The 25,313-nt window shown below is 48.0% G+C and overlaps 1 protein-coding gene across 7 annotated transcripts in view; it reads left to right on the forward strand.

Annotated features, from left to right (window-relative positions):
- GRIK4 (glutamate ionotropic receptor kainate type subunit 4) overlaps positions 1-25,313 on the forward strand; it is a 446,784-nt gene that overhangs the window by 387,796 nt on the left and 33,675 nt on the right. For all 7 annotated transcript variants that reach the window (XR_009564976.1, XM_060304197.1, XM_060304199.1 and 4 more), the window contains one exon: positions 15,019-15,132. Coding sequence is in view for 6 of the 7 variants with exons in the window: in XM_060304197.1 (XP_060160180.1) it covers positions 15,019-15,132 (114 nt within the window). In the remaining variant the exon portion in view is untranslated. The remainder of the gene's footprint in view (positions 1-15,018; positions 15,133-25,313) is intronic.

Genomic DNA, 25,313 nt, shown 5'->3' on the forward strand with positions numbered 1-25,313 from the left:
AGATGAATTTGCACCAGAAGGTCTTGTGGTTTCCACTTGCTTGTTGCCATGGCTTGGCCTCACCATCTCAGTTCCTGGCCAGAATCCTTATATGCTTCAGGGGGCTTATTCACAGACTATTTTTCTTGTCGTGCTGTAGCTTGTCAGCAGCAGCTAACATCCCACCATTTGTCAGCGTGAGAACCAGGCCTGGCTCAATCGTGCCAATGGCAGTGTTGGCAGCTCTGGAGATAGCCCTCTGAGAGCCCCGTTCTGCCTCACCCTTTGCAGAAACTATGGCATTATACCTTACCTTCTGCAGCCCTCAGATGTGCTCCCCTGTTTGATGACAAACTTCTGCTCTTGCTGTGTCTACGTTTGCAATTTAGGCAACAGAATGAAGGTGTAGATCTCTAAAACTGGCAGCAGGTGGTCCATTCAGTGACTTTGAACTGCTCAGAAGGACTGTCAGCTCTTGCTAAATGGATCCCTGATCCAAATCCAGGACACTCCCTGAGCAGACCTGCTGGGTTCCTGGATGGTGGCCGACTGGGGGCCTGCTGGCTGCCAGGGGGTGATGAACAGTGGAATACAGGCAGGAGATCAAAACAGAGAGTAGGTGTGGTCGGTAAGTACAGCAAATGTGTCAGCTGGTGTCAGTCTGATCAAAAGTGAAGGGGAGTCCGTAGGAACAAATCAGGTAGAAGAGCTCAGCCTTCAAAAACCCCACCAGGCAGGATGGTGCAGCCCAAAGCAGAGGCCAGGTCTCAGCAGCTTCAGACAAATGGGCAGAGGATGGAGGCAGGATGCCAGAACCAGAAACAACATAGTAATAATAGCAGGAAACATTTATTGAGTGGTGAACATCTTCTGTGTGTCAGGCCTTGTATGCTAACTCATGTAATCCTCACAGCAACTCTGTAACCTAGAAGCTGTTAGCATTTATACTTTACTCCTGAGAAAACAAGTTCAGAGAGGCGAAGAAACTTGCCCAAGGGCCCACAGCTATCAAGACACAGACTTCAACCAGGACCCTCTGACAGCTGTCACAAAACACTGTGAGAACACTGTCCAACGTGGGGCAGAGCGCTGTCCCCCTCCTCTGGGTTTCAAGACCCATCCAGAGTGGGGTCTGGCAAGTGCTGGAGGGTGTTTGCAGCTCCGCCAGGTCCCCCCCAGGGCTCTGTCCAGTGTTCAGAGCAGAGAGAGAGTTGGCTTCTCTGGGAGTTTCACAACCTGTTCAGTTGTTTGGACCAGACAAGGGATCTGGACTTCTCTTCATCCAGATTCAAAACACAAATCCGGTTAAAACGTCCAGATGTTCCTTTTAGCCCTTCTTGAATTAGAAGCCACACAGGTGTTTAAACAGAGATACACAGTAGATTCACCTCTCTCCTATGTGTGGAATTACCAGCCCCTGGCACAAATAATGCGGCCATAGCAGCCCGCTATGTATGTTCCAGGCTTGTTTATTCCAAAGAGTCAGCAGGATGCTGAGTGTCAGGCTTGACGGTAGCCACTCTCTCTTTTACTTGGGCAAATCACTTACCTTTTTAAAAAACCTTTTAATTGAAATATACATATAGAAAAGTACACAAATCATAAGTGTCGACTTGATGACTTATCACAAAGGGGACATACCCACGTAGTCACAATCCAGGTCAAGAAATACACCAGCCCCAGCACCCTGCAGACCCTTGTAGACCCTTGTCCCTGCCCCCCAAAATGCCTCCTTTCGCTCTAAACCCTCCTTCCTCCCAAGAGGTAACTATCGTCCCGAACTGAACGCCATGTTTGCTGAGTCTTATTCTCCTGTCTCTCAATTGGCTACTGCTGGCCTTGAGATCGCCATGGGGCTCAAATGCAGTCTGTGAAAAAGAACTTTGGGGATGTTATTATGGGTGGACACCTGAGCCCTGTCAGCACCTCTTTGAAGTAGACCAGACACACTTCATCACCTAGGTGGAGTGGCCAGAGGTTTATGACAGCATCTCTAGCTGTCCTCTTCGGAAAAACTGAGAAAATGCCCTCTGCCCTTGGCAATGGTTTTGACTTGTGCATATGCTGATAAGAAATGAGAAAAAGATCTTTGCTCACCCTTCCTGGCGCCCTGGCGCACCTCAGGGGCCAGCCTGAGGCTGAGCTCGGACCTCCCTTCTGTGTAGCAGGACAGTAAGGGGTAGGGGATCAGTGGAGGAGGCTCACTGGCTTGGAGTAGAGAGGGGGTGAAGAGGAGGCCTCCGAAAGTTCTCTGTGGCTGTCAGCAGAGCTCCCAGCTACTGGTGGTACTTTATCTCACCCAACAAAAACAGTCCTGGGGGCTTCCCTGGTGGCGCAGTGGTTGAGAGTCCACCTGCCGATGCAGGGGGCACGGGTTCGTGCCCCAGTCCGGGAAGATCTCACATGCTGCGGAGCGGCTGGGCCCGTGAGCCATGGCCGCTGAGCCTGCGCGTCCGGAGCCTGCGCTCCGCAACGGGAGAGGCCACACAGTGAGAGGCCCGCGTACCGCAAAAAAACAAAACAAAAAAAACAGTCCTAATAACAGGCCTGTGAATCACGCCATTCCTAAATACAGGGCTGACAAGTGGGAAGGGAAATAAAAGAAAGCCCCGCGAGCTAGAGCTACTGTCAGATTTCTCCAGCAGCCGACACTGCTGTCTGAGCCTCCTTGAGTTTGCTTTACACGCACAGGCCTGAAACCCAGAGGCCCCTAGTAGGTGTAGAACTGGCTTGGTCAGTGCAGGCAGGCTCTCTATCTGAAAGGTCAGGGCTGCAGGTTTGATCCCTGTGTGGGCCAGTTAGCCTTGCTCAATGTCAGGGCCTCACGCTGTGTCCCAGACCATTATTAACCAGCTTTTCTGGCAGCCAGCAGGGTGGGAAACTGGCAGAAGTGTGTGAACTCATCAGTGGAAATCCCCCGCCTCTTATCACAGGGCCTACTGATGGCCACGTTTTCATGTGGGCTGGAGGTTTTATGAGTTTGATTGGGAAATAAGGAGCATTTGGATTAGGAATGAGCATATCCTCCTGAAAAATTAGACAGGATTCTCTCATTTTCTTTGATGTGTAAATCAGTGGTCTAACTTCAGAAAATCAGGGGGATGATGACGGGCATGGTAATGGTGCTGCCAGGCGAGGAAGCAGAGTTCAAGCTTCCCCGGGCATCACTGCATCTGTGGAAGCTGCCTAGACCCAAACTCTCAGTGCTATTTCTTTTCCACGTCCCAACTACTTAAACACAGTGTAACATCTATCGTATATATTGCTTTTCCAATCATGGGATTTCTTTGTTCTCTCTTCAAAACCTGCATCCATTTTTTGAAACAATTACTGTTTTAAATAACATTGAAGTTGATCCTTTAACTTGCAGCAAAAAATAATAGCTTACACTTCTGTAACATTTTCTGTCCCGGGCAGTGATCTAAGTGCTTTTCATATATTTATTCGTTTAGTCTTCACAACACACCTATGAGGTATGTATTATTACAGTCCCGTTCTCCAGATGAGGAAACTGAGGTACAGAAAGGGTAGGTCACTTGCCTAAGATTACGTGGCTGGTGAGTAGCAAGGGAGGCCATAGCATGGGCGCTCTTAGCCAAGACATTATGACACAATGAGTCAAGACTCAAGGTGAGAAAATAACATGAACTGAGCTCCTACTTGCTTTGATTCATCTATTCATTCATTTGGTTGTGCCTTCCTTTACCAAATGTTTGGGGCTTATCACGTGCCAGGCACTGTTCCAGGCTCTGGAGACCCATGTGGACCCAGCAAACAACAGGTTCCTGCCTCCTGGAGCTTGCTTTAAAGATAATAAACAAGTAGATGAATACATGAACAAGAAAATTTTTGATTGTGGTTATTGCTGTGAAGGAAGAAACCCAGGAAATTACACAGAGAGTGTCAGGGAGAGGGCGTCTTTGGATGGACACTCTGGGAAGGCCACTCTGAGATCCGAACAGAGTGTGCGGAAGCCAGCCTCGCCGAGGCCAGGGCAGAGTGGAGCAGGGAGGGGAAAGAGTAAATGCCAGGATTCCAAGGCGCAAAGGCACTGGTCATATTTGAGAAGCAGGGCGCGGCCCTATCACACAATGCCTGGTAGTAAGGAATCACGGTCAGTAAACGGGGAGGTCTCTCTGGGTTCCTTTCCCGGGGTCCACTCACACCCAAGCGTCTGAGGAGAGCGTCAAGAGAGACCATAAGCTTAGAAGGGAAAAATTTGCATCTATGTTTTTTCTAAATTCAAACTGAAATGTAAAGTTTCCTTCGATTACAAATGTGGGCAACAAATCATAGTGGTATTAGCCATGCCTGTGACTGTTGCCAAAGGTGCCATTCGAATGTTGCTGTGAGAGCTGCCTCTGGCTCTCGTGGTCAGTGTATCACAATTATGTAATTCTGTATTGTGTAATACAGTCACGTGACACAGCAAATATAATAAACATTTTAATTTTTTTTTTTTTTTTTTTTTTACGGTACGCGGGCCTCTCACTGTTGTGACCTCTCCCGTTGCGGAGCACAGGCTCCGGACGCGCAGGCTCAGCAGCCATGGCTCACGGGCCCAGCCGCTCTGCGGCATGTGGGATCTTCCCGGACCGGGGCACGAACCCGTGTCCCCTGCATCGGCAGGCAGACTCTCAACCACTGCGCCACCAGGGAAGCCCTAAAATATTTTTAAAGAAGGGGTTAACAGACCTCACCAGACTACTAACAGGGTCCATGGCATAAAAAAGTGTAAAAAGGCAATACAGAGAATGGCATGAGTTGCCTTAGCTTTCAAACACCCCACTGGCTACAGTTGGAAGAGGGGATTGTAAGGGGCGGGACTACCCCTGAGCTCCATCTACACAGGTTACCGGATTTAATCCTCACAACAATCATGAGAAATAGGCATGTGTTTGCCCATTTTAGAGGTAAGGAAACCGAAGCCCAGATTTCAGGTAATTTGCTCAGCTGAGAATTGCAGAGCTGGGATTCAGACATACATCTCTCTGACCCCAAAGGGCAAGAGGGTCTATGGCTAGAGATGGGAGCATGTGATAAGAGGTCAAAGGTCAGCAATATCTAGTTGGCCTCCTGACCCAGCTTGGACCCCTGTGCTGCACAACTTTACCCGTGAACGAATTGCCAACCCTTCTTTCCTCAAGCCTGGTTCTTTCCTCAAATCTGCCCACATAGGCCAATTACGCAACCCTGAGCTGAACTAACTAAATATTTCATGGGGAATTTAATTTAACTCTAAAGAAATTCATCCAGCCCTGAGAGTATGCTGTCAGCTCGAGAAATAGCACTGGGGAGCCCTTGGGCCTGCAAATAATTTTGCTGCTTCCCCAGGAATGTTGATGTTCCTCTGGGCCTGACTCCGAGCCCTGTAGGCTCAGTCCAGGGAACACGAGTAAATCCCACAGACTTGGGCTCCGATGGATCCGAAAAGGCTCTGATCAAGGCCTCCCTCTGAATAGCAAGCAGGCTGGGGAGGGAGGAATGGTGGGGTTGACCCCCAGCCTCCCCAGTGAACAGGGCACCAGACATTTGGCAGGTGCCACGGGACCCTACAAGTTTCTCCTCGGCCTCAGCCCACGGCAGGTGGAGTGGGAAGTCCGCCTTCCTCTTGTGGCAGGAGAGCAGCTGTGCACGTTGCTGAGGCCTGTTATTAGGGAGTCTGAGGGTTCCCGCCAGTGCCAGGGGAGCCAGGAGTGAGAGCGAGCTCCCCGGCGCCTTCAGATCCCTTTGCAGCTCAGCATGGAGACCCCGGTGAATCACGGCAGGTTCCCTGGGCATCTCACGAGGTGAGGGCAGGGGAGGGTGGGAGGAAGGCGCCCAGGAGGTGAATGGATCAAAAGACAGGAAGTTAGCAGATAATCTAATTTGAAATGGGCTGAGCTGCAGATGTTAATCTGCTCCACTGAGCAGCACGAAAAGCCAGGGCCTGTCCTCAGCTTCCCCGTTCTTTCCGGCGGGTAATTAACCACCCCCCATCTCCAGCACCGCTGATTGCTGCCTTAATGGCGGGGTGTGAGGCCCTTCCCCTTCTGCTTGGGCTCCCTGTGTAGCCCGAGGAGTTGCAGGGAACTGGGCCTGGGGAGGGGGCAAGGGGAGAAGGGAGCCCTCTAGTGGGGATTTAGGGCTTCAAGTCTTCCTTAGGCTGGAGGATGAGGAATTGTATCTCACAGTGGTGTCCAGACCATGACTTGAATCCGGTTATAATGACCCAGCTTCCTGACAAAATCCCTCCTACATACAGGCACACGTCCGAAATCAGCCTGATTCTGCTGTCAGCAAGGAGGGACTGGAGGGTAGGCCATGTTTGGGGTGTTGTCCCCCTGTACCCTGCACTGTTAGCTGCACTGGTTGTTAACTAGAGATTTACCGTGTGTCCACTTTGGGAACGTCCCTGTGAACAGTGCAGTCATAAGAAAGCAGACCTGAGAATCTGTACGTCTGAAGGTAGCTCTCTCCGTCTCCTAGCTGTGTGTACTTGAGCAAATTAATAACCTCTCTGGGCCTCAGTTTCTTCGTCTGTAAAATGGAGCTAAATGGCAACTTTGAAATACTATATAAGTTAAGTTTTTTGAAGACATGGTCCCTGCTTCTTATAGTCTAATGGGGAGCTAAGTTATGTGCATGAATGTCCACAGTGACAATAATAATAATAGTAAGAGCTAACATTTATTGAGAATTATTCTGCACCAGGCAGAGACTTTGCATGATTGTTCATTTAATTCCTATAGAGGCTGCATGAGGGTGGGAACTGTTGTTGTGCCCACTTTATGGATGAAGAAACTGAGACACAGAGAAGGTAAGTCCTTTCCCAACGTCACACAGCTAACAAGTGCAGAGTTGGAGTATGAGCCCAGGCCCCCTGTTCTAATACAAGGCAATTTATGGCAAATGCCACCTGAATGGTATAAGCCATGTCTTAGCTCCTTTATTGATTGTGAGGAGGGAAGGCTTATTCCTGGGAAGATGATAGAGAAGGTTTTACAGAGGAGGTAGACTTTGAATGGACCTTGAAGAGTAGAGTTACTGTTGGACATTCCAGGTAGAAGGAGTGGCATCATTTGAGTTCCACCTGTAGGAAAGTACAAGGTGTGTTTGAAAGTTGGCTGAACCAGACTCCCGGGGTGGGGGGGTGCTTCCGGAGGAGTGCCAGGAAATGAGACTGAACTCAGACGGATGGGCGGGCCATGAGGGCCTGACTCCCAGGCTGGGCTTTAAAGGAGTGTGGATCATGGATACTTGTTTAAGAGGGAGGACAGGTAGGGGTGGAGATCAAGATGATGGACGTGGAGCTCACCTCCTCCCACAGACACATCAAGAGGGAGGACAGGTATAGTTGTCATGGCATAAAAGTGAATTTTGTTAGAAAAAGAATATTAATAACCACCATTTATTGTGCACCTACAATATGCCAGGCACTGTGCTTTGTGCATTATATGTACTATCTCATTTATCCTCATAACAACCCTCAGTTGGTAATTACAATCCCCATTTTACAGATGAGAAAAGTGAGCTTGGAGAGGATGTGAAACCTACTCATGGTCACACAGTACCTGGAGGGCTGGGATTTGAGCCCAGTTTGGTCTGGTGGCAGAGAACCAGGGCAATGTAGTCACAAGACAGAGCAGGTGGAGGGAGGGAGAGCTATGTCCTTGATGTTGGCCTCATTCAGGAGGGCCAGGCAGGGGCTGGAGAGAGTGACCACCTAGGAGATTCAGCAAGATAAGAGCTGGCTAGCACCCCATAGGCATTGTAGCATGGAGGTCACTGCTGACCGGCTGGAGTGACATTGGTGAAGGGATGCCATAGACACCAGATTGCCCTCAGTGTAGTGGTATAAATGGCAAGGAAGTGAGGATAAAAAGGAGGATGGTCCTTTCTTGTCTCTCTTCTATCTTTTGAATTCACTAGAGCCAATTGTATCTGTTGCAGGTTCAGGATTCAGCCTCTGAAGCCAAACGGCCCAGGTTTGAATCCTGGCTCTGCCACTTACTTGCTGTGCAAGCTTGGGCAAGTTCCTTAACCTCTCTGTGCTCTGTTTTCTGATCTGTAAAATGAGAGTAATAATAGTAACCTACCTCATAAGGGTATTGTGAGCACTGAGTGAAGTAACACATGTAAATTGCTTAGTTAGTAAATTGACACACAGGAAGGGCTATAGGCGTTAGACGTGTTAAGATTACAAGTCTCATCCTGCTTAAAATACTTCAGGGCCTTTCAATTCCTCTTCAAAGCATTGCATCTTCTGCCTGCCTCTCCAGCCTCATCTTACAGCACACTCCCCAGCCCTGTGTACTCCAGACACTCTGGCCTTCTTCTAGCCCCTGGAATGCACCAAGCTCCCTCCTGCCTCAGGGCCTTTGCACGTGCTGACCGCCCCCCCCCCCCCACTGGGAGTGCTCACCCCAGGCCTTCTCACTGGTAATTCCTGTTCAGGTAACTGAGTCTCATCTTGAGAAAGCTCCCATGAAGACTCTGCCAACCCCTGTTCTACCTGCTCATGGTGCCACAAATGACTCCTTTATAACATTTATTACAGCTGTAGTTTTACAGATCTTTTCTTCAACAATCTGACAACTGCCTCTCGCACCGGGCTGCAAGCTCTTGGCCATCAGGGGCCATGCCTGTGTTTGCCCACCCCGTGTATCCCAGAACCTTGCACACTGCCAGGAGCAGGGCAGGCGGTCAATAAAGAGTGTTGAGGGGATGCTGAGTGTTAAAGAGGAAGGGATTGCCGGGGAGGGGGCAGTGGCTTCTGCCTACCCTGAGACTCCACACTCAAGGGCAGAGCCCAGGACACAGCGTTTACTGTGGGCCGGATGAGCTCCGTGGCCCCGTGTCACCCTCAGCCCGCAGATCCTCCGCCAGAGCCTGATGTGAGTTGTCCCTCCCTGGGAAGCCAGGTTTGGTGGACTTGGGGGTCTTTCCTTTCTGGGTATTTATGGATAATGTCCTCGCCGCTCTCACCGCCTCAGGCCTGGCCTTGCTTGGAATTCTGTAAGCCTTTTCAATGTACAGGGGATCTCCAGAGACAATTACCTTGGAATGAAGGCTTCCAGCAATGCTCAGTACAGCCTTACTCTGTGTAGCTTTTTCTCATTCCAACTGTAGCCTCCCAAAGCTTTCCGGCATTAAGTAACACAATTACAGAGTTAAATAAATACCAGCAAAGAATGTGAGGCACTATGGGGCCTGAGCAGCAGGTGAAACAAGATCTGTGCAGATGTGACCCGCAAAAGAGTAGAAAAGCTGTTGGTGTAGAGGACGGCTGCCTCCCCAGGGAGCAGGACCCTGGGCGACTGGGAGGCAGGAGGGCTGTGTAAAAAAGCCAGAGAAAAAAGATCTGGAAGCTGATCAGAGATAGCATGGTGGATCCAAGAATTCAAAGGGAGCTGGGGACGTCATTTAATCTGCCGTCCGCAGAGGAGAATCATATAACGGGGAAGAGGCTGGAGAACGACCCGATTTGGTTTCCAAGCTGCATGGCAGTTTTTCCTTGAGTTTTCTAAGCGATGGAACCGTACCAGCCCTAAGAGGGTCCTCACATGGGTCTTCAGAGATGGGCAGTCACACCAGGGAAGCACAGTGCGTCAGTACAGCTGTGTGGATGTCTCAGGTCACCTAGGAAAGGCTACCAGGGGCCAAATGTCCAGAGGCCTCTGCCTACCTGGAGGTAGAACAGGCCTGACTGCTCCCCAGCTATGCCTACAACTCATCATGCATTAAAATATCGTCTCCAGGGACTTCCCTGGTGGTCCAGTGGGTAATACTCTGCGCTCCCAGTGCAGAGGGACCGGGATCGAGCCTTGGTCGGTGAACTAGGTCCTGTACGCATGCCGCAACTCAGACCCGGCGCAGCCAAATAAATATTTTTTTAAAAAAGATACCGTCTCCAGAGGTCCCTGTGGAGATTCTCAGCATCATCAAGTTCATCATCATCATCACTGTCATTATCATCTTAACAGCAGACATTTATCAGGTACTTACGTTGAACCAGGCCCCATGCTCAGCATTTACAAGCAGCATCTCATTCACTTTCTTCGTAATTCTGGGAAATGGGTACTATTATTATCCCCACTTTACAGATGAGCAAACTGAGGCTCAGAGAGGTTACATGACTTTTGCCCAAGGTCACAGAGCAAGTAAGTAAGTAACAGAGTCCAGACAGGTCTGTCCCATGCTGAAGTCTATGTCTCAGCCACCCTCTCCACTGCCTTCATAGTCCCAGATAGATGTGGCCGGACTCTACAGTGTGCGGAGTTTATGGAGCTCTTCCATACCCATCATCTCTTCCTGACTCTCACATAATACTGATAGGCAGGCATTGCCCCATTGTATAGCCTGGTAAACTGAGTCCCAGAGAGGGTAAGTGAGTTGCTATGGGCATTTGGTCAGCAAAAGGCAGAGCCAGGTCTTCTGACCCGCCCCATCCTCTCATTCACTGGGCCCCATGTAAGGGAGGGGCTCTGGGAGGATGGGGCAGGGCTGAAGCTATGGAAGTCTGCCCAGGGTGCTGGAGCATTGCTGAGGGGAAGGGAGAGAATTGGGCCCAACAGGGGGCAGCAGGTGTCTAAAAGAGGAGGAGAGGGAGACAGAGGAAAGCTTTGTTCCTTCAGGTCTTTCAGGATCTGGCACTGCGGGCAGAGGCCTTCCTGGTGGCATCTTGGGGAAGCACAGGGTGGGAGCAGCAGGCTGAGACAGGCGCAGACCTGAGCCCTGCTGTGAATTCACTGTCTTCCTCCCAGCCAGGCCCCACATGCAGAAGAGCAGCGGCCACCCCAAGCCTTCGGGTTCTGATGGCGAGCGTAGCAGTCGCATGACCCCTATTGAAACCCAGGAGGCGAAGAGTAGTATGTTTTGGAAGTCACCTCCAGGCTGCCTGCAGCCTGCCCTCCCCTCGGAAATGCCACTAACATCCAGGAGATAAAAGAGGGGATCTCTCAGAGGCAGAACACAAAGCTCTTCAAAGAACACTTTCGATCAAAAATGGGAAGAGGAGAGAGGTCTTTCTCTCAGAGAGAATGTATTTATAAACCTGTGTGTGTGCGCGCGCACGCACACACACACATACACGCACACCAGCAACCCGGAGCATCATGATGCTAATAGAACTCTTTGCATGTTCCCTTTTCCCAGTCTTCCTTCTCTGGCTCCGGGGGTCCTACCCTCTTCTGCATTCCCAGCCCCCGGGGTTACACTTCCGGATCTGCTCTCTCCAGATGGTGTTGTATCTTCCGGACCTTTCTGGCCTCCCCTGCCTTGGGTGCTACTCTTTGCCGACTAGTCTGATAAACAGTTTCCTCCTCCACCTCTCTGAGGCATTCAATTCTGGAGACCGCTATCATCTTCTTGAGCAAACAGGGGCCAGTTAAACGAAGCTCCTTCCCTCCGAGCCCTGCAAAATGAAAGCCTGGGACTTTAGGGCCGGAAAAGAGCTTGGAGAGCATCTGACTGAACTCTCATTTCAGAGTGGAGGAAACTAAGGCCTGGAGAGCGGAATAACTTGCCCAAGGTCACGGTGAGTTTGTGGCCCAGCTGTGACGAGAGCCAGGTCTTCTGACGCCCTGTCTGTGGCTCTTTCAACTGGAGAGCGCAGCCCTCCCCAACGAGTGCCCAGAGATGCAGGAGGGCTGGGGTGAACTGTCATGGTGCCCGCTCTTCCCTTGGCCTGTCACGCCCACAATTGCTAGCATTTTTTTGCAGCCACGCCGCTTTGGTCATTAGTTTGTTTCTGTGGCACATGATCTCCGCATCTAAGTCTGCTTTATAGCACAATGTCTTTTTAACTAAGGAGAAAGAAAAGGCATGCATGCCTTTTGGAATAACCTGCTCCCACCAGGTTGTTGCTGGTACCCCAGGGTGCGTTGAAGCCAAGGTACCTGATTACTGTTCTCTACTGAGTCGATGAAAATAAAAAGCAACCAGTACCTAACCTCCGCGGTTTCTCCTAGCTTCTCATCCCTCCTTCCCTGCCTCCCCTGCCCCCAGCTTACTCTTGAGCGGGGGACAAAGGAGAGAGAGATGGGCTCCGGGGCAAGGAGGCAGCAGTTTCCACAGGAGACAGTTTTCCTGTTTGGCCCAGTTTGGGGAGCTGTCCGTTTGTGACTCGACAGAAGCACCCTGTCTGAGCCTGGGGCAGACTCTCTCTCGGCGTGTGTGGTCCTGCTCCTATCCAGGAAAGCGCCCTCCCGGGACGCTGTCCATTTCCATCTTTCTCTCCATATGGAATTGTTTCACCATAATGTCATCGCTGGCCAACTTTTATAAACTTGTGAAATGATTTCCAAATTGCAATCCAAAGTTTGCCCTTTTGGGAAGAAGCCTGTGGCGGGGGGTTTCGGGGGAAGAAATTTGAGGATAGAGTTGTCGATTTTGGTTACTTGGTTTGGATAGATCTATTTTTTTTTTAATAACCAGAGAAAGGACGGGATGCTGTGGTTACCTCTTGCCCGTCTTATCAGTTTGCATTTTTCTACCCTTTTCTTCAGTTCATTCACTCCAGCCCATTTAACTCTTGTCTCCTCCTCCCGAGGTCCTTGCGGGGCTTGGCTGCACACAGGGGACCAGCACTGCACCTGCTGCGCCTTTGTGGTTGATTTCTGTTGCTTTACACGTGTGCTCGGAGAGGACTTCAGGTCGGGGCCACCATCGTTGAGGGAGGGGCTGAGGTTCTGAAAGGCCCAAACAACTCTCTGAAGGGTCCCCCAAATGAAGGCACTAACAATCTTCTAATCAAACTTCACTCTCTCCTCCAGGGTTGATTCACTTGACAGCAGTCATCAACACTCTCTCCGAGAAATACAGAATGAACCCAATGAGTCATTCACATTTTTCATTTTTTATTAAAAATCTCTTACATCTGCACTCTAGTCTCTTTTAAGCCTGGCCTCACTTTATAAGGCCCGAAGTTGTTAACCGATGCCGGATCGTGTGACTCCTTTAGCATGAATTGGGGTGGAGGATTGGGGCTGAGATGAGAAGAAACTGATCTTTGCCAATGGTTGTATTCGTCTTGTTCACAACTTATAAATCCCCTGTGCGTAAAATGAGGGTGGCATGTCTCTCTCCTTACTTCCTTTGCAATGATTTAGGAAGAATCGTGCACGTGTGTGTATGTGCCTGTGTGTGTGTGTGTGTGTGTGTGTGTGTGTGTGTACTTATTCGGAACTGATTGGCCTGTTTGTAGGTTGTTGGATACCTCACTTTCCCTCATTTCTTTCTCCGTCTTTTATATCAACTGATCCACCAGAATTAGGAGTTAAGGAAGCTGAAATGTAAACCTCAATGGAGACCAGTCTGGGATACATGTCTAGGTTATAAAACATCATTCTTAAATATCAGTATAAGTCAGAATCACCTGGGCAACTGGTCACAAATGCAGATTCCCGGGCCCCACGACCAGCGTCTGATCCATGGGGTCTGGGATGAGACTCAGGAATTCACATTTTAATAAGCCCTTTATTCTTTAATATTCTTATTCTTTAATCAGAATAAGGTGATTCTGATGCTGGTGGTCCTAGACCACATTCTGAGAATCACTTGCAGAGAATTGCTGGGAAGGATTCTGGCACTGTCTCAACCCCACATCCTTGGTTTACAGATGAGATTAAGGAAGCCAAGAGAAGTGAAATGACTAGCCTACGCTAGTTAGCTAGTTAGTGCAGAGTATGGCCAGAACTGAACGCCAGCTCTGGGCCTTTCCCGCCGCTCCATGTATAGGGGAGCAGGCCAATAGGTAGTAAGCTTGCTTTGCAACAGGGTGGATTGAAATTAAACACAAGGAAGAACTTCCTGACAGAGAGGTGTACTGAGGAAGCTGACAGCCTCTCCTTTCCCAGGAGACCTTAATTCAGGCCAGACTTCCATCAGGTGTGGGCACTTGAGGTACACAGCAGGGGCAAAGAGAAAAGAAGGAAACACCTGGTGATTTTGCATGAAAGGGACCAGAGACCCTTTGCTGAGATCTGCTGTGGCACCTGGATTTTTTTTTTTTTTTTTTTTTTTTTTACGTACGCGGGCCTCTCACTGCTGTGGCCTTTCCCGTTGTGGAGCACAGGCTCCCGGCGTGCAGGCTCAGTGGCCATGGCTCACGGGCCCAGCCGCTCAGTGCACGTGGGATCTTCCCGGACCGGGGCACGAACCCGTGTCCCCTGCATCGGCAGGCGGACTCCTAACTGCTGCGCCACCAGGGAAGCCCCTGACCTCAATGTGTTATTTTTTTATTTTTTATTTTTTTGTGGTACGCGGGCCTCTCACTGTTGTGGCCTCTCCCGTTGCGGAGCACAGGCTCCGGACGCGCAGGCTCAGCGGCCATGGCTCATGGGCCCAGCCGCTCCGCAGCATGTGGGATCTTCCCAGACAGGGGCACGAACCCGTGTACCCTGCATCAGCAGGCGGACTCCCGACCACTGTGCCACCAGGGAAGCCCTGTGGCACCTGGATTTTAACCTTGACTGAAACATAAGGCCAATGGTCCAGGAAGCCTGAGGTGAGGTACTACTGCTGACAAGGACAAGGTTTGTGATGTTGGGCCCCTTGCTCAATTTCTTGGCCTTTATTTCCTGGGGTTGCATTAGATTGCCTCTAATTTCCAGGGGGCCATCATTTTTATCTTTCATTGTAACTCCCTCACCAAAGTGCACACAGCAGAGGGACTCAGTGAAGTTTCGTTGTTCAACAAGTTAATCAGCTGAATAAAAAACGACTCAATATTGAGTATCCAGAAGTTGTATCTGCCAGTTCTCCCTCGCCTAGGGCATTTTGAGTCTGTCTGAACAGTCAGTAGTGATCCCCCCTTTTAATACTAATTTATATATTTAAAGGGGTCTAACCTCAAATGAACATGAGTTACAGCTTCAATATCCATCCGTGTCTTTTCACGAGTGATCGTTCAGACCTCTGGCTACTTAGGGTCAGTCCCCAAGCAGAGAAGCCAGACCAGAGAAACATCTCCCCATTAGTGACGGCCTCTGATCACAAGTCCCTGTGCCCCCATCTCCTGTGGCCACCCCTCTGATGATCTCTGTCTGTTCCTTTCAGAAAGCAGATCTGGCCGTGGCGGGCCTCACCATTACTGCTGAACGGGAGAAGGTGATTGATTTCTCAAAGCCATTCATGACTCTGGGAATTAGCATTCTTTACCGAGTTCATATGGTAAGAGATTTATTTTATAAGCATTTATGGCATTAAAGTTATTTGCATGCAAACACTGAGTTATATGATAATAATGAATGACTCACAGAAATATTTAGATTTCAAGACTTAAATGCAAATGTGCTGGGCTATTTTTTCCCCCATCAGCTGCAAGGACTTGCAGGAATGGAAGAGTCACAGTTGAGGGCTTTCCAGTAAAAACTGCTTCTGCCGCACTGAATAGGGAAGGCCAAGAATGATCATTCAACCCTTGGTTCGTAGTGTGTTGGTCATCGGCCCCATGAGTCACTCTGCTTCCTCCTAGGGGGTGGGTCCCCAGCCCGGACTTCCCAAGGCCTTCAGCAACTTTCAGGCCCACCTCTGTTCACTTTGCGCATCGCATCTGGTGAGGCAACGCAGACTCCCTCTCTTGATTATCTGTACTGGGGAATAAAGAGCGGATAATGTAATGTCACTTATACCTGGCCTGTCCCCTCTTCTGCATTCCTTACAAAAAAAGACTTCTCTGGTTAGGTGGCTAGAGTCAGTATAAAAATGAGTTTGAGAAAGCTCCCCCATGGGCACCAGAGGATGGACGTGACGTCAAAGTTACTGGCTGGTAGGGGGAGAGCACACCCTCATCCAAACTGGCTCTAAGTGCACAGCTACTATGTGGATTTCCCCAATGGTCCAGTCACTTTAGGCGTCCAAGGTCATGCCAACATGGTGTATTCCAGCACCTGGCACCACAAGGCTGCCCAGCAGGGAGGGACCCAAGAGCTCGCCCCACATGCCTGCTGAGGAAGTGACCCTCCAGCTTCTGATCTCAGCCTTGGAGAAAGGGGATTATCCGTGTCTGCAGCCTTAGCCTGCCAGCTGCCACGGCATCAGGAGCTGTGGCCCGTTTCTGCAGGAGGAAGGTCTTCTTGTAGAGACCACTCAGGCAGCTCCGAAGAGCCCGGTTCTGGGCTGGACCTCAGCGTCCATCATGACCCCTGCCTGACTTGGAAAAAGAGGCCAAATCATCTGGAAGAGGAGACAGCCTCAAAATCCCAAGCTCTCCAGGCTAAGACAGAAAGAAATGGGAGGTTTTGGTCACAGTCAATGCTGTGACGGGTGCATCTGTCTTGTGAGTGAAGGGGGATTTTGATCCCTCCTCCTCTCCTTTCCACGAGGATAACTCCCATTCACTGAGTGCCTCTTATGTGCCAGATGCTCTTCAGGCCCCTGTGATGTGGGCTGTTGTTATGGATTGAATTGTGTCCCCTCCAAAGCTGTGTTGAAGCGTTAACCCCCCCAGCCCTGTGAATGTGACCTTACTTGGAAACAGCGTCCTTGCAGATAGAATCAAGTTAAGATGAGGTCATACTGGAATGGGGCAGGGCTGATCCAATGACTGATGTCGTTATAAAAAATGGGAAATTTGGCCATAGGCCTACAGGGGAGAAGACCTTGTGAATTTGGAGGCAGACTGGAGCGATGCATCTACAAGCCAAGAGACGCTACAGATTGCCAGCTGCCACCAGAAGCTCGAAGAAGACGAAGGAGACCCTCCTGTAAAGCCTTCAGAGACAGCATGGTCCTTGACACCTTGATTTGGAACTTCTAGGCTCTGGGGCTGTGAGACAATACACTTCCGTTGTGTTAGGCCCCCCAGTCGGTGGTACCTTGTTACGGCAGTCCTAGTGAATGAATACCGTCGACTTGTTCTTATTTTAGAAATGAGAAAACAGTGGCAATCAGTTCTAAAAACGTGGCCAAGCTCACGCACCACTTAATGTAAGAGCAGAGTTCAAACCCAGGATGGTGTGGTGAGAGCCTGTGCTCTCTCTGTGACACCAGGCTGCCACCTGCCTTGTGTGACCTGTGCATAACTTGTAAGTGAGGCTCTCTGTGCCCCTGTTCTCAGTTGGTCCTCAGGGCCGTTCTTTGAGGAAAGAAGGAAGATGTTATAATTCCCATCTTACACATGAGGAGACCAAGGTCACCTCTGGAGCTGGGCCTGGAATCCAGGTCTCCTGACTCTTGGGACAACGTTCTTGTCATCATTACATCTATTGGTACCCCCGAGGCAGCTTTCCAGCCAGTGCTGTTTCTTGAGCCTGCCCCACTGTGCCCCCCCACCCAACTGAGCCTTGAAGAGGATCCAAAAGAAATGGAGACACACAGCCTTTCTGCTCTGGCCAGACCACATGGCAAGGCTCTGGCCTTGATTTCTTGATTAAGGCCAAGGGCACTAGAGCTCCACTCGTGACCCGATGGGCAAAGAGGAACCACATGGGTGAAGACGCGTCATCCCAAGTGTTTCCACCCCCTGGGAACATCTGTTGCTAGGCTACCGTCACCACCCAGGACACGATTGTCCTGAATATCAACTCTGGCCAGAACCAAACTCCAGTTCTCCGATCCTCTGGACAATCTTAATTGCATCATTGGCCAGATGTTTCCTACCACGTGCAAACCTATAACTGTATGAGCTCCCCTGCATTAGTTCTGGGATGTGAAGTTTTATGTGCCAGCTCAGCGAGGCTCTAATGTCCAGATGTTTGGTCAACCCCTAGTCTAGATGATACTGTGAGGGTATTTTGCAGATGCAATTAGCATCTACAATCAGCTGATGTTAAGGAAAGGAGATGACCCTTGATAATATGGGTGGTCCTCATCCAATCAGTTAAAAGGCCTTGAGAACAAAAATGGGTTTCCCAAAACAAAAGGGATTCTGTATCAAGACTAACACATAGAAATCTTGTCTGAGTTTCCTGCCCTACAGATTTGGGACCTACCAGCTCCTACAATCACATGAGCCAATTCCTTGAAATAACTCTCTTTCACACACACACACACACACACACACACACACACACACGCATGCACGCACACAGACCCCCTCCTGGTTCTCTCTGTCTCTCTGGAGAACCTAACCCACACAGCTCCCCTCTCAGGTCAGCATTCCTCCCCTCTCCCCACCTCCTTACTGACGCACTAGTGTGCCACACAGCTGCTCAGATCTGATTTCTAACAGGGGGCCAAGCTGAGTAAAAATTGAGTGCTGGCGTGAACAGCTCACACTAAGCAGAACTGACAGTTTATGTGTTTATTCAACAAATATTTATTGAGTGCATTCTGTGTATGAGGCAGAATGCTTAGAAAGTACCAAAGAGTGAGCTGGGGAGAGAACGATCCTGATTCGATTAAATCAGGGGAGATCCAATGAGAACAAGTCTGAGATGAACTTCACAGAATCTGAAAGAAAAGAGGCATCAGCAGGAACAGCTAATACCAAAGGGTAGCCCGGCAGAGTTCACCATGAGCGCCAAAATCTAAAACTACACAGAGAAGCTCTCTCTGATACAATAGCGTTAAGTTGATGAAATTGAATGCTGGGTGTTTATTATTTTGTGAATTTTTTCTGATTGATAGTTCTCTGTGAGCAAAAATATGGTTCATTTAATTTCATTTATAATCTATAATGACCTAGACTCTCTTAGCTCTATGTCTGAGGTCACCTGAGTCAGGAGTGATTGTTACTGAAAAGTGAGCGTCTGGTGATAATCAAACCTCTGTGCAAAACTAAAAATAATTAACACAAAGTATAAATGACTAGTTAGAAATCCTTCAAAACCTTCCAAGATAACAAGTGGTGGCAGGTATGTCTCTGAAGCCTGAAGATAACCAGAAATAATTTGTGAATTTCCAGCAATCTCAGATTACCTAGGTTCTTTCATGAATGTGGATCGTCATAAGTTGATTATGGGATATTTCCCTTCCTCCCAACCTTGGGGCATAATCTGTTTTTGCCCAGGCATCTCCAGGGCCAAAATCAGAAGAATGTTTTGCTCTTTTGACCTCTACTCCCTGCCACTCAGAGGCTGACTAAGGATCCTGGCTTTGGCATTTGTTACTGTAGATCCCTCTCGCTTATTAAAACTCTCTCTGTTCCTAGCATCCAAGTCACCATTTTCTCCCGCTGTTCCTCCTGACTCTCTGATTATTCCTTCTTCCACCATTTCTGTTGCTTCCTCTCTCTCTCTCTCTCTCTCTCTCTCTCTGTTTGCCTCTTAAATGTCCGTGGCCCTTTTCTATTCTCACTCTCCCAATTCTCTGCCTAGATAATCTCACCCTTTCCCAAATCTATAAATCTAACCCTGACTGCTCCCCTAAATTCCAGAAGCATATTTTAAACACATTACTAAGGCGTCCCCACCTGGATATCTCAGAGGCACCTCAAAAACAGTGACACGAACTTCATTCGGTATATTCCTCCCTCCCCTCCTCTGCCCCATCTCAGGTAACACCATCTCTATCCAGCCACCTGAGCTGTCCATCGCTTCTCTTTCCTCACATGGTCAGTTGGTCTGCTCACGTCCTAAATAGTCCTCAGATATACTCTCCTCATCTCTAACCTCAACTGCTGCCATCCCAGTGGCCTGTATCCTCCTTGAAGGCAGGTGTTTCTTATCCATTACTGTATCCCCATCAAAGGGCCACTGTTATTGTAAGCATTCACCAGGAAGCAATAGAGTGAAAATCATGGACTCTGGAGCCAGACTGCCTGGTTTATTCCCAGATCTGACACTCACTGGCTGCAGGGCACCTGTGTCTCAGCTTATTCATCTGTAAAAATTGGTTGCCATGCACATTTAATGAGGATAGATATGTAATGCACTTATAACAGCGCCTGACATGTGCACAATAAAGTGTTAGTTATTACACTTTTTATTGAAGTATAGTCGGTTTATAATGTTTCAGGTGTACAGCGAAGTGATTCAATTATATATGTAATTGAATATAGTTGAGATGTTGAATCTAGTTCCTTGTGCTATACAGTAGGTCCTTGTTATTTATCTATTTTTATATAGTAGTGTGTATCTATTAATCCCAAATTCCCAATTTATCCCTTCCCCCAGCTATTACATTTCATAAATGTATGTGAACTTCTCTCCACTACCATCTATCCTCAATCCATCCTGCAGCCTGAGAGTTGTTTTATTTTACTTATTTATTTATCTTTTTTTCACAAATGTCATCATATCAGCTTCCGACTTAAAATCATTCACCGGCTGCACATCACTTACGAGAAAAATCCAGCCTTCTTAGCGTGGAGAATAAAAGCCGATCTCTCCTGTTCCACTTCCATCTCTTTGCTGCAGGCACCTTCATCCTGTACTGCTTACTCCTTTTCCCATCATGTCAACCTCTTCCTGTCTTCTTATCTAGATTCATACTCATCTTCTTGTCCCTCAACTGTCTAACAAGGTCTTCCCTAGCCTTTAATACCCAGCTCAAATGGCACTTGTCAAATGTGACTCCCCTAGATGGGGCTGATTGCTTCTTTCTCTGAGCTGCTGCCCTCTGCCTGTACCTCTATAACAACATCTATATGCTGCGTTATATTACTCTTTGTTTATCTCTCTCTCCCTGAGTAGATTCTAGTGGGAGATACACTGGGGAGAAAGTACCCTTTTGCCAGACCATACATTTTTTAAAATTGAAGTATAGTTGATTTACAATGTTGTGTTAGTTTCTGGTATACAGCAAAGTGATTCCGTTATGCATATGTACCTATATATTCTTTTTCATATTCTTTTCCATTATGGTTTATTACAGGATACGGAATAGAGTTCCCTGTGCTATACAATAGGACTTTGTTGTTGATCGATTCTATATATAATAGTTTGCATCTGCTAATCCCAAACTCCCAATCCAACCCTCCCCCACCCCCCCTCCCCTTGGCAACCAGAAGTCTGTTCTCTATGTCTGTGAGTCTGTTTCTGTTTTGTCCATAAGTCCATTTGTGTCACATTTTAGATTCCACATATAAGTGATATTGTATGGTATTAGACCATAAATTTTTATGATATGATTTTTGGTATGGAAAATATCTCATCCTAAACATGTGATATTTACTTCATAAGTACAGAGGGAAGAAAGGAAGGGGGAGGGAGGGAGGGACCTGTGATTCTGCAGGCAGTGACCACCACTTCCCTTGGTGGCTCACGGTCGAGCAGCACTGACCCCCAGGAGCCTGGCTTCTGCCAGGAGGCCCAGTATTCCAGGCAGTAGGATGAGTGACCCAAATAGATTTCTTTTTACTTTCTGGCCTTTACTCTATTGGCCTTGAGAACAAAAAGTGAGGGGAGGCAGATGTTGGGGCAGCTCAGACCCATCCTGTGCTCAGGCCTGGTCGTGGCGGCCACCTGAACCCATTGCTCCCTCCCTCCCTGATGCCTCCACATACCACAGACAGCATAGCACCGACCTGAGAAGGCATGGGAACCCCCGGCTGGGGCCAGATGAGCTTCCAGGCCATACATGGAGGATTCAGCCTTTAGAATCTGGGGTGTCCCCTGGTACTGCAAAGATAGGAGTCAAACGACTGGACATCGGAAGTTCAAGACTCTCTTGATTTCCTTGGCATATTAGCTCACTTCTTCTTATTGAGAAGTTCAGTATTTAGCATAGCAGTGTAACCCCAAGGGCATTTTGCAGTGCAGGGTTTTATCGAATTGATGCATTTTGCAGTCCAGAGTTCTATGGAATTGATGCATACTGTAAGCTCCCAAATATCTGTGAATGGAAGAGGAAAGATCATGGAAAAACAAAACCATTCACATTTGATGTTAGAGTGTATCATGTAGTTTTCTCTCTGTCTTTTTTTCTGCAGCAGCGATTTCCCTAATGATGTTTTGCTCAGATTAATATTAAAGTAAGTTTGTATGCCTCAAGCACACACTGACTGCTGAAGCAAAGCCTCATCAGAGCGTGCCAGAAACCAACCTGGGATTCGACATTGGCGCATATAGCCCCAAATGGATAATCAAGTTTAAACAATTCAGTGTCAATATATTCAAGGAGGTTGGGTGTATGTCCAGTATATTTGTATGTTGACTAACACCTCTTTATTCATGAAGCACTTTCACATACAGTCTCTGGTTTAGTACAGCCATCCCCCGAGGCAGGCAGTAGGATTCCCATTTTGCACAGAAGGATTCTGAGGCCAGTCGTGGCTAGTGGTGCAGTGGAAAGAGGAAAGAGTGTGCAATGGTGGGGTGGCATGGAACCCAGGTTTTCGATCTCCAAGTCCATACATTTCCAATTATCTATCTTTATGGTACAGTAGGTATATTTCTCTGTGTCAAGGTCATGTGTTAGGTGATCTTTCAAGATCCCTTCTAATCAGAGGATACTATCTATGATCCCATATAGTGTCCTAAGCAAGCCAGAACATCTAAGCCTCCCTTGAAAATGTGAGTTTACTATTTTCCTGTCCAACGTCCTGCTCCACCTTTGAATAGCAAATGTGAAAGTTTCACACTCTGTTCTTTTTCTCTTCTTAACTCTTGGCTAGAGTCTTATCTCTAAACAAAAGTAAAAAAAAAAAAAAAAAAAAAAACAGAAAGAAAAGAAAAAAACAAAGCAGACAGTGATTAAAAAGTGAGCAAGAAATAAATGTCAACATTAAATGAATGTCTGGCATTTTTGCTGGATGTATCAGTTGTTTTTCAAGAAGGTCTGTTTCATCTCAGAAAGACTGTCTAGGAAAATGGAGAACAAAGCTAAGTAAACCAGTGAATCATTTCTAATACTGCTTAATACTCTGTTATAAGAAAACAGAAAATGAATAAAGTTCTGTTCCTTAAAGCTAAGTAACATGATAGCCCATATAATGGAAATATGGTTCCCTGAATGTATAATCATGTTAATATTGGTTATTTATTGAGTTCTCCTCTCTCAAGAAGTTCAAGGACTTTATCAACATTACTTTAGTAGTTCTCACATCGCCCCCTTCACGTTGATTGTGGTGTCCCACTTTCTGGAAGAAGAAAACAGCACCAGCGAAGCTGAGTGGCTCACCTAGGATCACTCAGCAAGGCAAGGTCAGGGCCAGGTTTAGAACTTAGGTCTTCTCCTGCCAGATTTCCAATCAGCAAAGTGAAAATAGATATGCCAGCATCTGGGTTATATAGGCAACAAACCCATCTGGGTGTTTTAAGTGAAGAGGAATTAATTGCTTACTTCTTTTTTACTCTTGGAGCCGGATGTGAGAAGTGCGTGCTAAACCAAAGTATCATCGAGACAGTCCACTGCAGACACACTGAGGGGGGTTATCCATGGGCTCCTGGCGCTTCCCTTAGCCCTAAAGAGTATCTTATTGGCCATTGATGACAAGTAGGAGTGGAAAGAAACCTCTCTGTGAATGGCCATTTAGTTCTAAAGCCTGGCAAAACCACATGGGGGACAGGATGCGCCTTTGTCATCGGCTGTGCTGGAGAAGGAGCGGATTCAGGGAAGGAAGAGAGTTGCTATCACTGGTTTGTGTGTAGGAAATGGGGATGAGGGTACACAGCCCTTACATAGACACAGGAGAACCTGCTGCACATCTGAGCCACTCTGTCTTGACTTTTTGGGGAAGGCTGAGGTGGAACTGAGTTCCAAAGATTGCAATCACCAGCTTCTAAGGGCCAGCCTTCCAGAAGAGAGCCTGGTATTACCCTAATCGCCTCCCTGGAGAGCCCTGGGGGAACCCTCATGGTTTATGTATTATTACCCATGGAAACTCTAGGAGCTATGGAAAGCGACTGTGGCCAGACGGCATTCTCCCTCCAAGCATCTTTAGCACGTGCTCCTATAGGACAGAAAATAGTATTTCTTGTCCACTGACGGAGAATCAATATAAAAGGAAGTTCCCTCTTTTGTCATATACCATCTCCCTGCACCCCCTTCACTCGTGGCTACCATTAGACAGAGGGGGAGCAAACACTTCTACAGCACTTACGGTGTGTTAAAACAACCCATGAGGTAGGTTTTATTACTACCCCCATGTTACAAAAGAGGAAATGGAGACCCAGAGAGGTGAAGTAACTTGCACAGGGACACATAATGGTACGTGGCACAGCCAGGATTCAATCCTGGACAGGCTGACTCCAGAGTCTGTGTTTTAATTCACTACCTGCCCTGCATTACCTGGCTCTGGTGTCCTTATGCATTTGGCTCCAGACTCTGGGAAAGCAATTACTTCCTTACTATAATGTCATTTCTTCTAGTACATAGAGAAGGAAGTATCAGTGAGTTCACGGATTTTCTTTATGGATAAGAGGAATTTTCAACAGGCAAGGGGAGGTTAGTACCACTTCATAGCTCCATGGACAGCTCCACTGCTAACATTCAAAGGGCCTCACCATGCAGGGGTTGTGATCATTGGGTGACCAGCCCAGTCTCTTTCACCATCAGATGGCATCAGTGATGCTGGCTCTGGTGTGGTCAGTCTGAAGCATCATTGTCTCTGAGGTGGACAGTACACAAGTCAAGGAACCACTTTTCATTTTGGTGCCGTCTCATTTTCCACCCCATCTGCAGGACTTGATCTGTCATAGACATTTGGGGCATAGACTATATATAACCAGTTATCTACCTTCAAAGTGGTTGTATTCGCCAGAAGGAACCAGCCCAACCTGTAGTCAACAGAGACACGTATAAATCAATACAAATGCCTATAAATGCAACAGAGTCATCATAAATGATGATGGGTATAAATAAATGATGTTTAAAGTACTTTAAGGGGGTGAGATTGAGTAGGTTGGGATTCTATTGGTATTGGGAAGAAGGCATGGGATTAATGAAGGAGTTTATTGGAGCAAATTCAAAGATAAAAAGGAGAGGGAGACGTGGTACAGCTGCCATTTGAAAGAAGGAGAGCATGGCATCCCTATGGCACAGTTGGCGAATGAGCACCAGAGAAATTGAAGCCATCACCAGTGATTTGAGCAAGGCGCTTAATCTCCGTGGGTCGCAGTTCTTCCATCTGTCAATATGGAGAACTGGGTACTGAAATCAAGAGAACGTAGTGAAGCATTTTGAGTTCTTCAGAAGAAGAGCATCACCGTCATATATCCTTTGGGTTAAGGAAAATCTATTACTAGGAAGAAATGCCTGTGGCGTGTGACACCTGATTTGCCCCAAGCACCAGTACTCAGATGTCTTTGGGGAAGGAAGCAATCAAAAGCATCTGCATAGGAAAAAAAAAAAAAAGGTAGGCGGTCAGAGCCTTACAAGTAACATACTTCTCTTTGGCATCAGAAAAACAGCTTGGGCTCAGCCCAAGCCTAGGCTGTGCGAGCTCAGACCCAAATCTCAAATGACTGCCCATTCCTTGCTCTTCTGGTTGGCGTCAGTCAATCACAAGTGGAATCAGATGTTGCCTT

The sequence above is a fragment of the Globicephala melas genome, chromosome 8 (assembly GCF_963455315.2).
Source record: "Globicephala melas chromosome 8, mGloMel1.2, whole genome shotgun sequence".
Lineage (NCBI taxonomy): Eukaryota > Metazoa > Chordata > Mammalia > Artiodactyla > Delphinidae > Globicephala > Globicephala melas.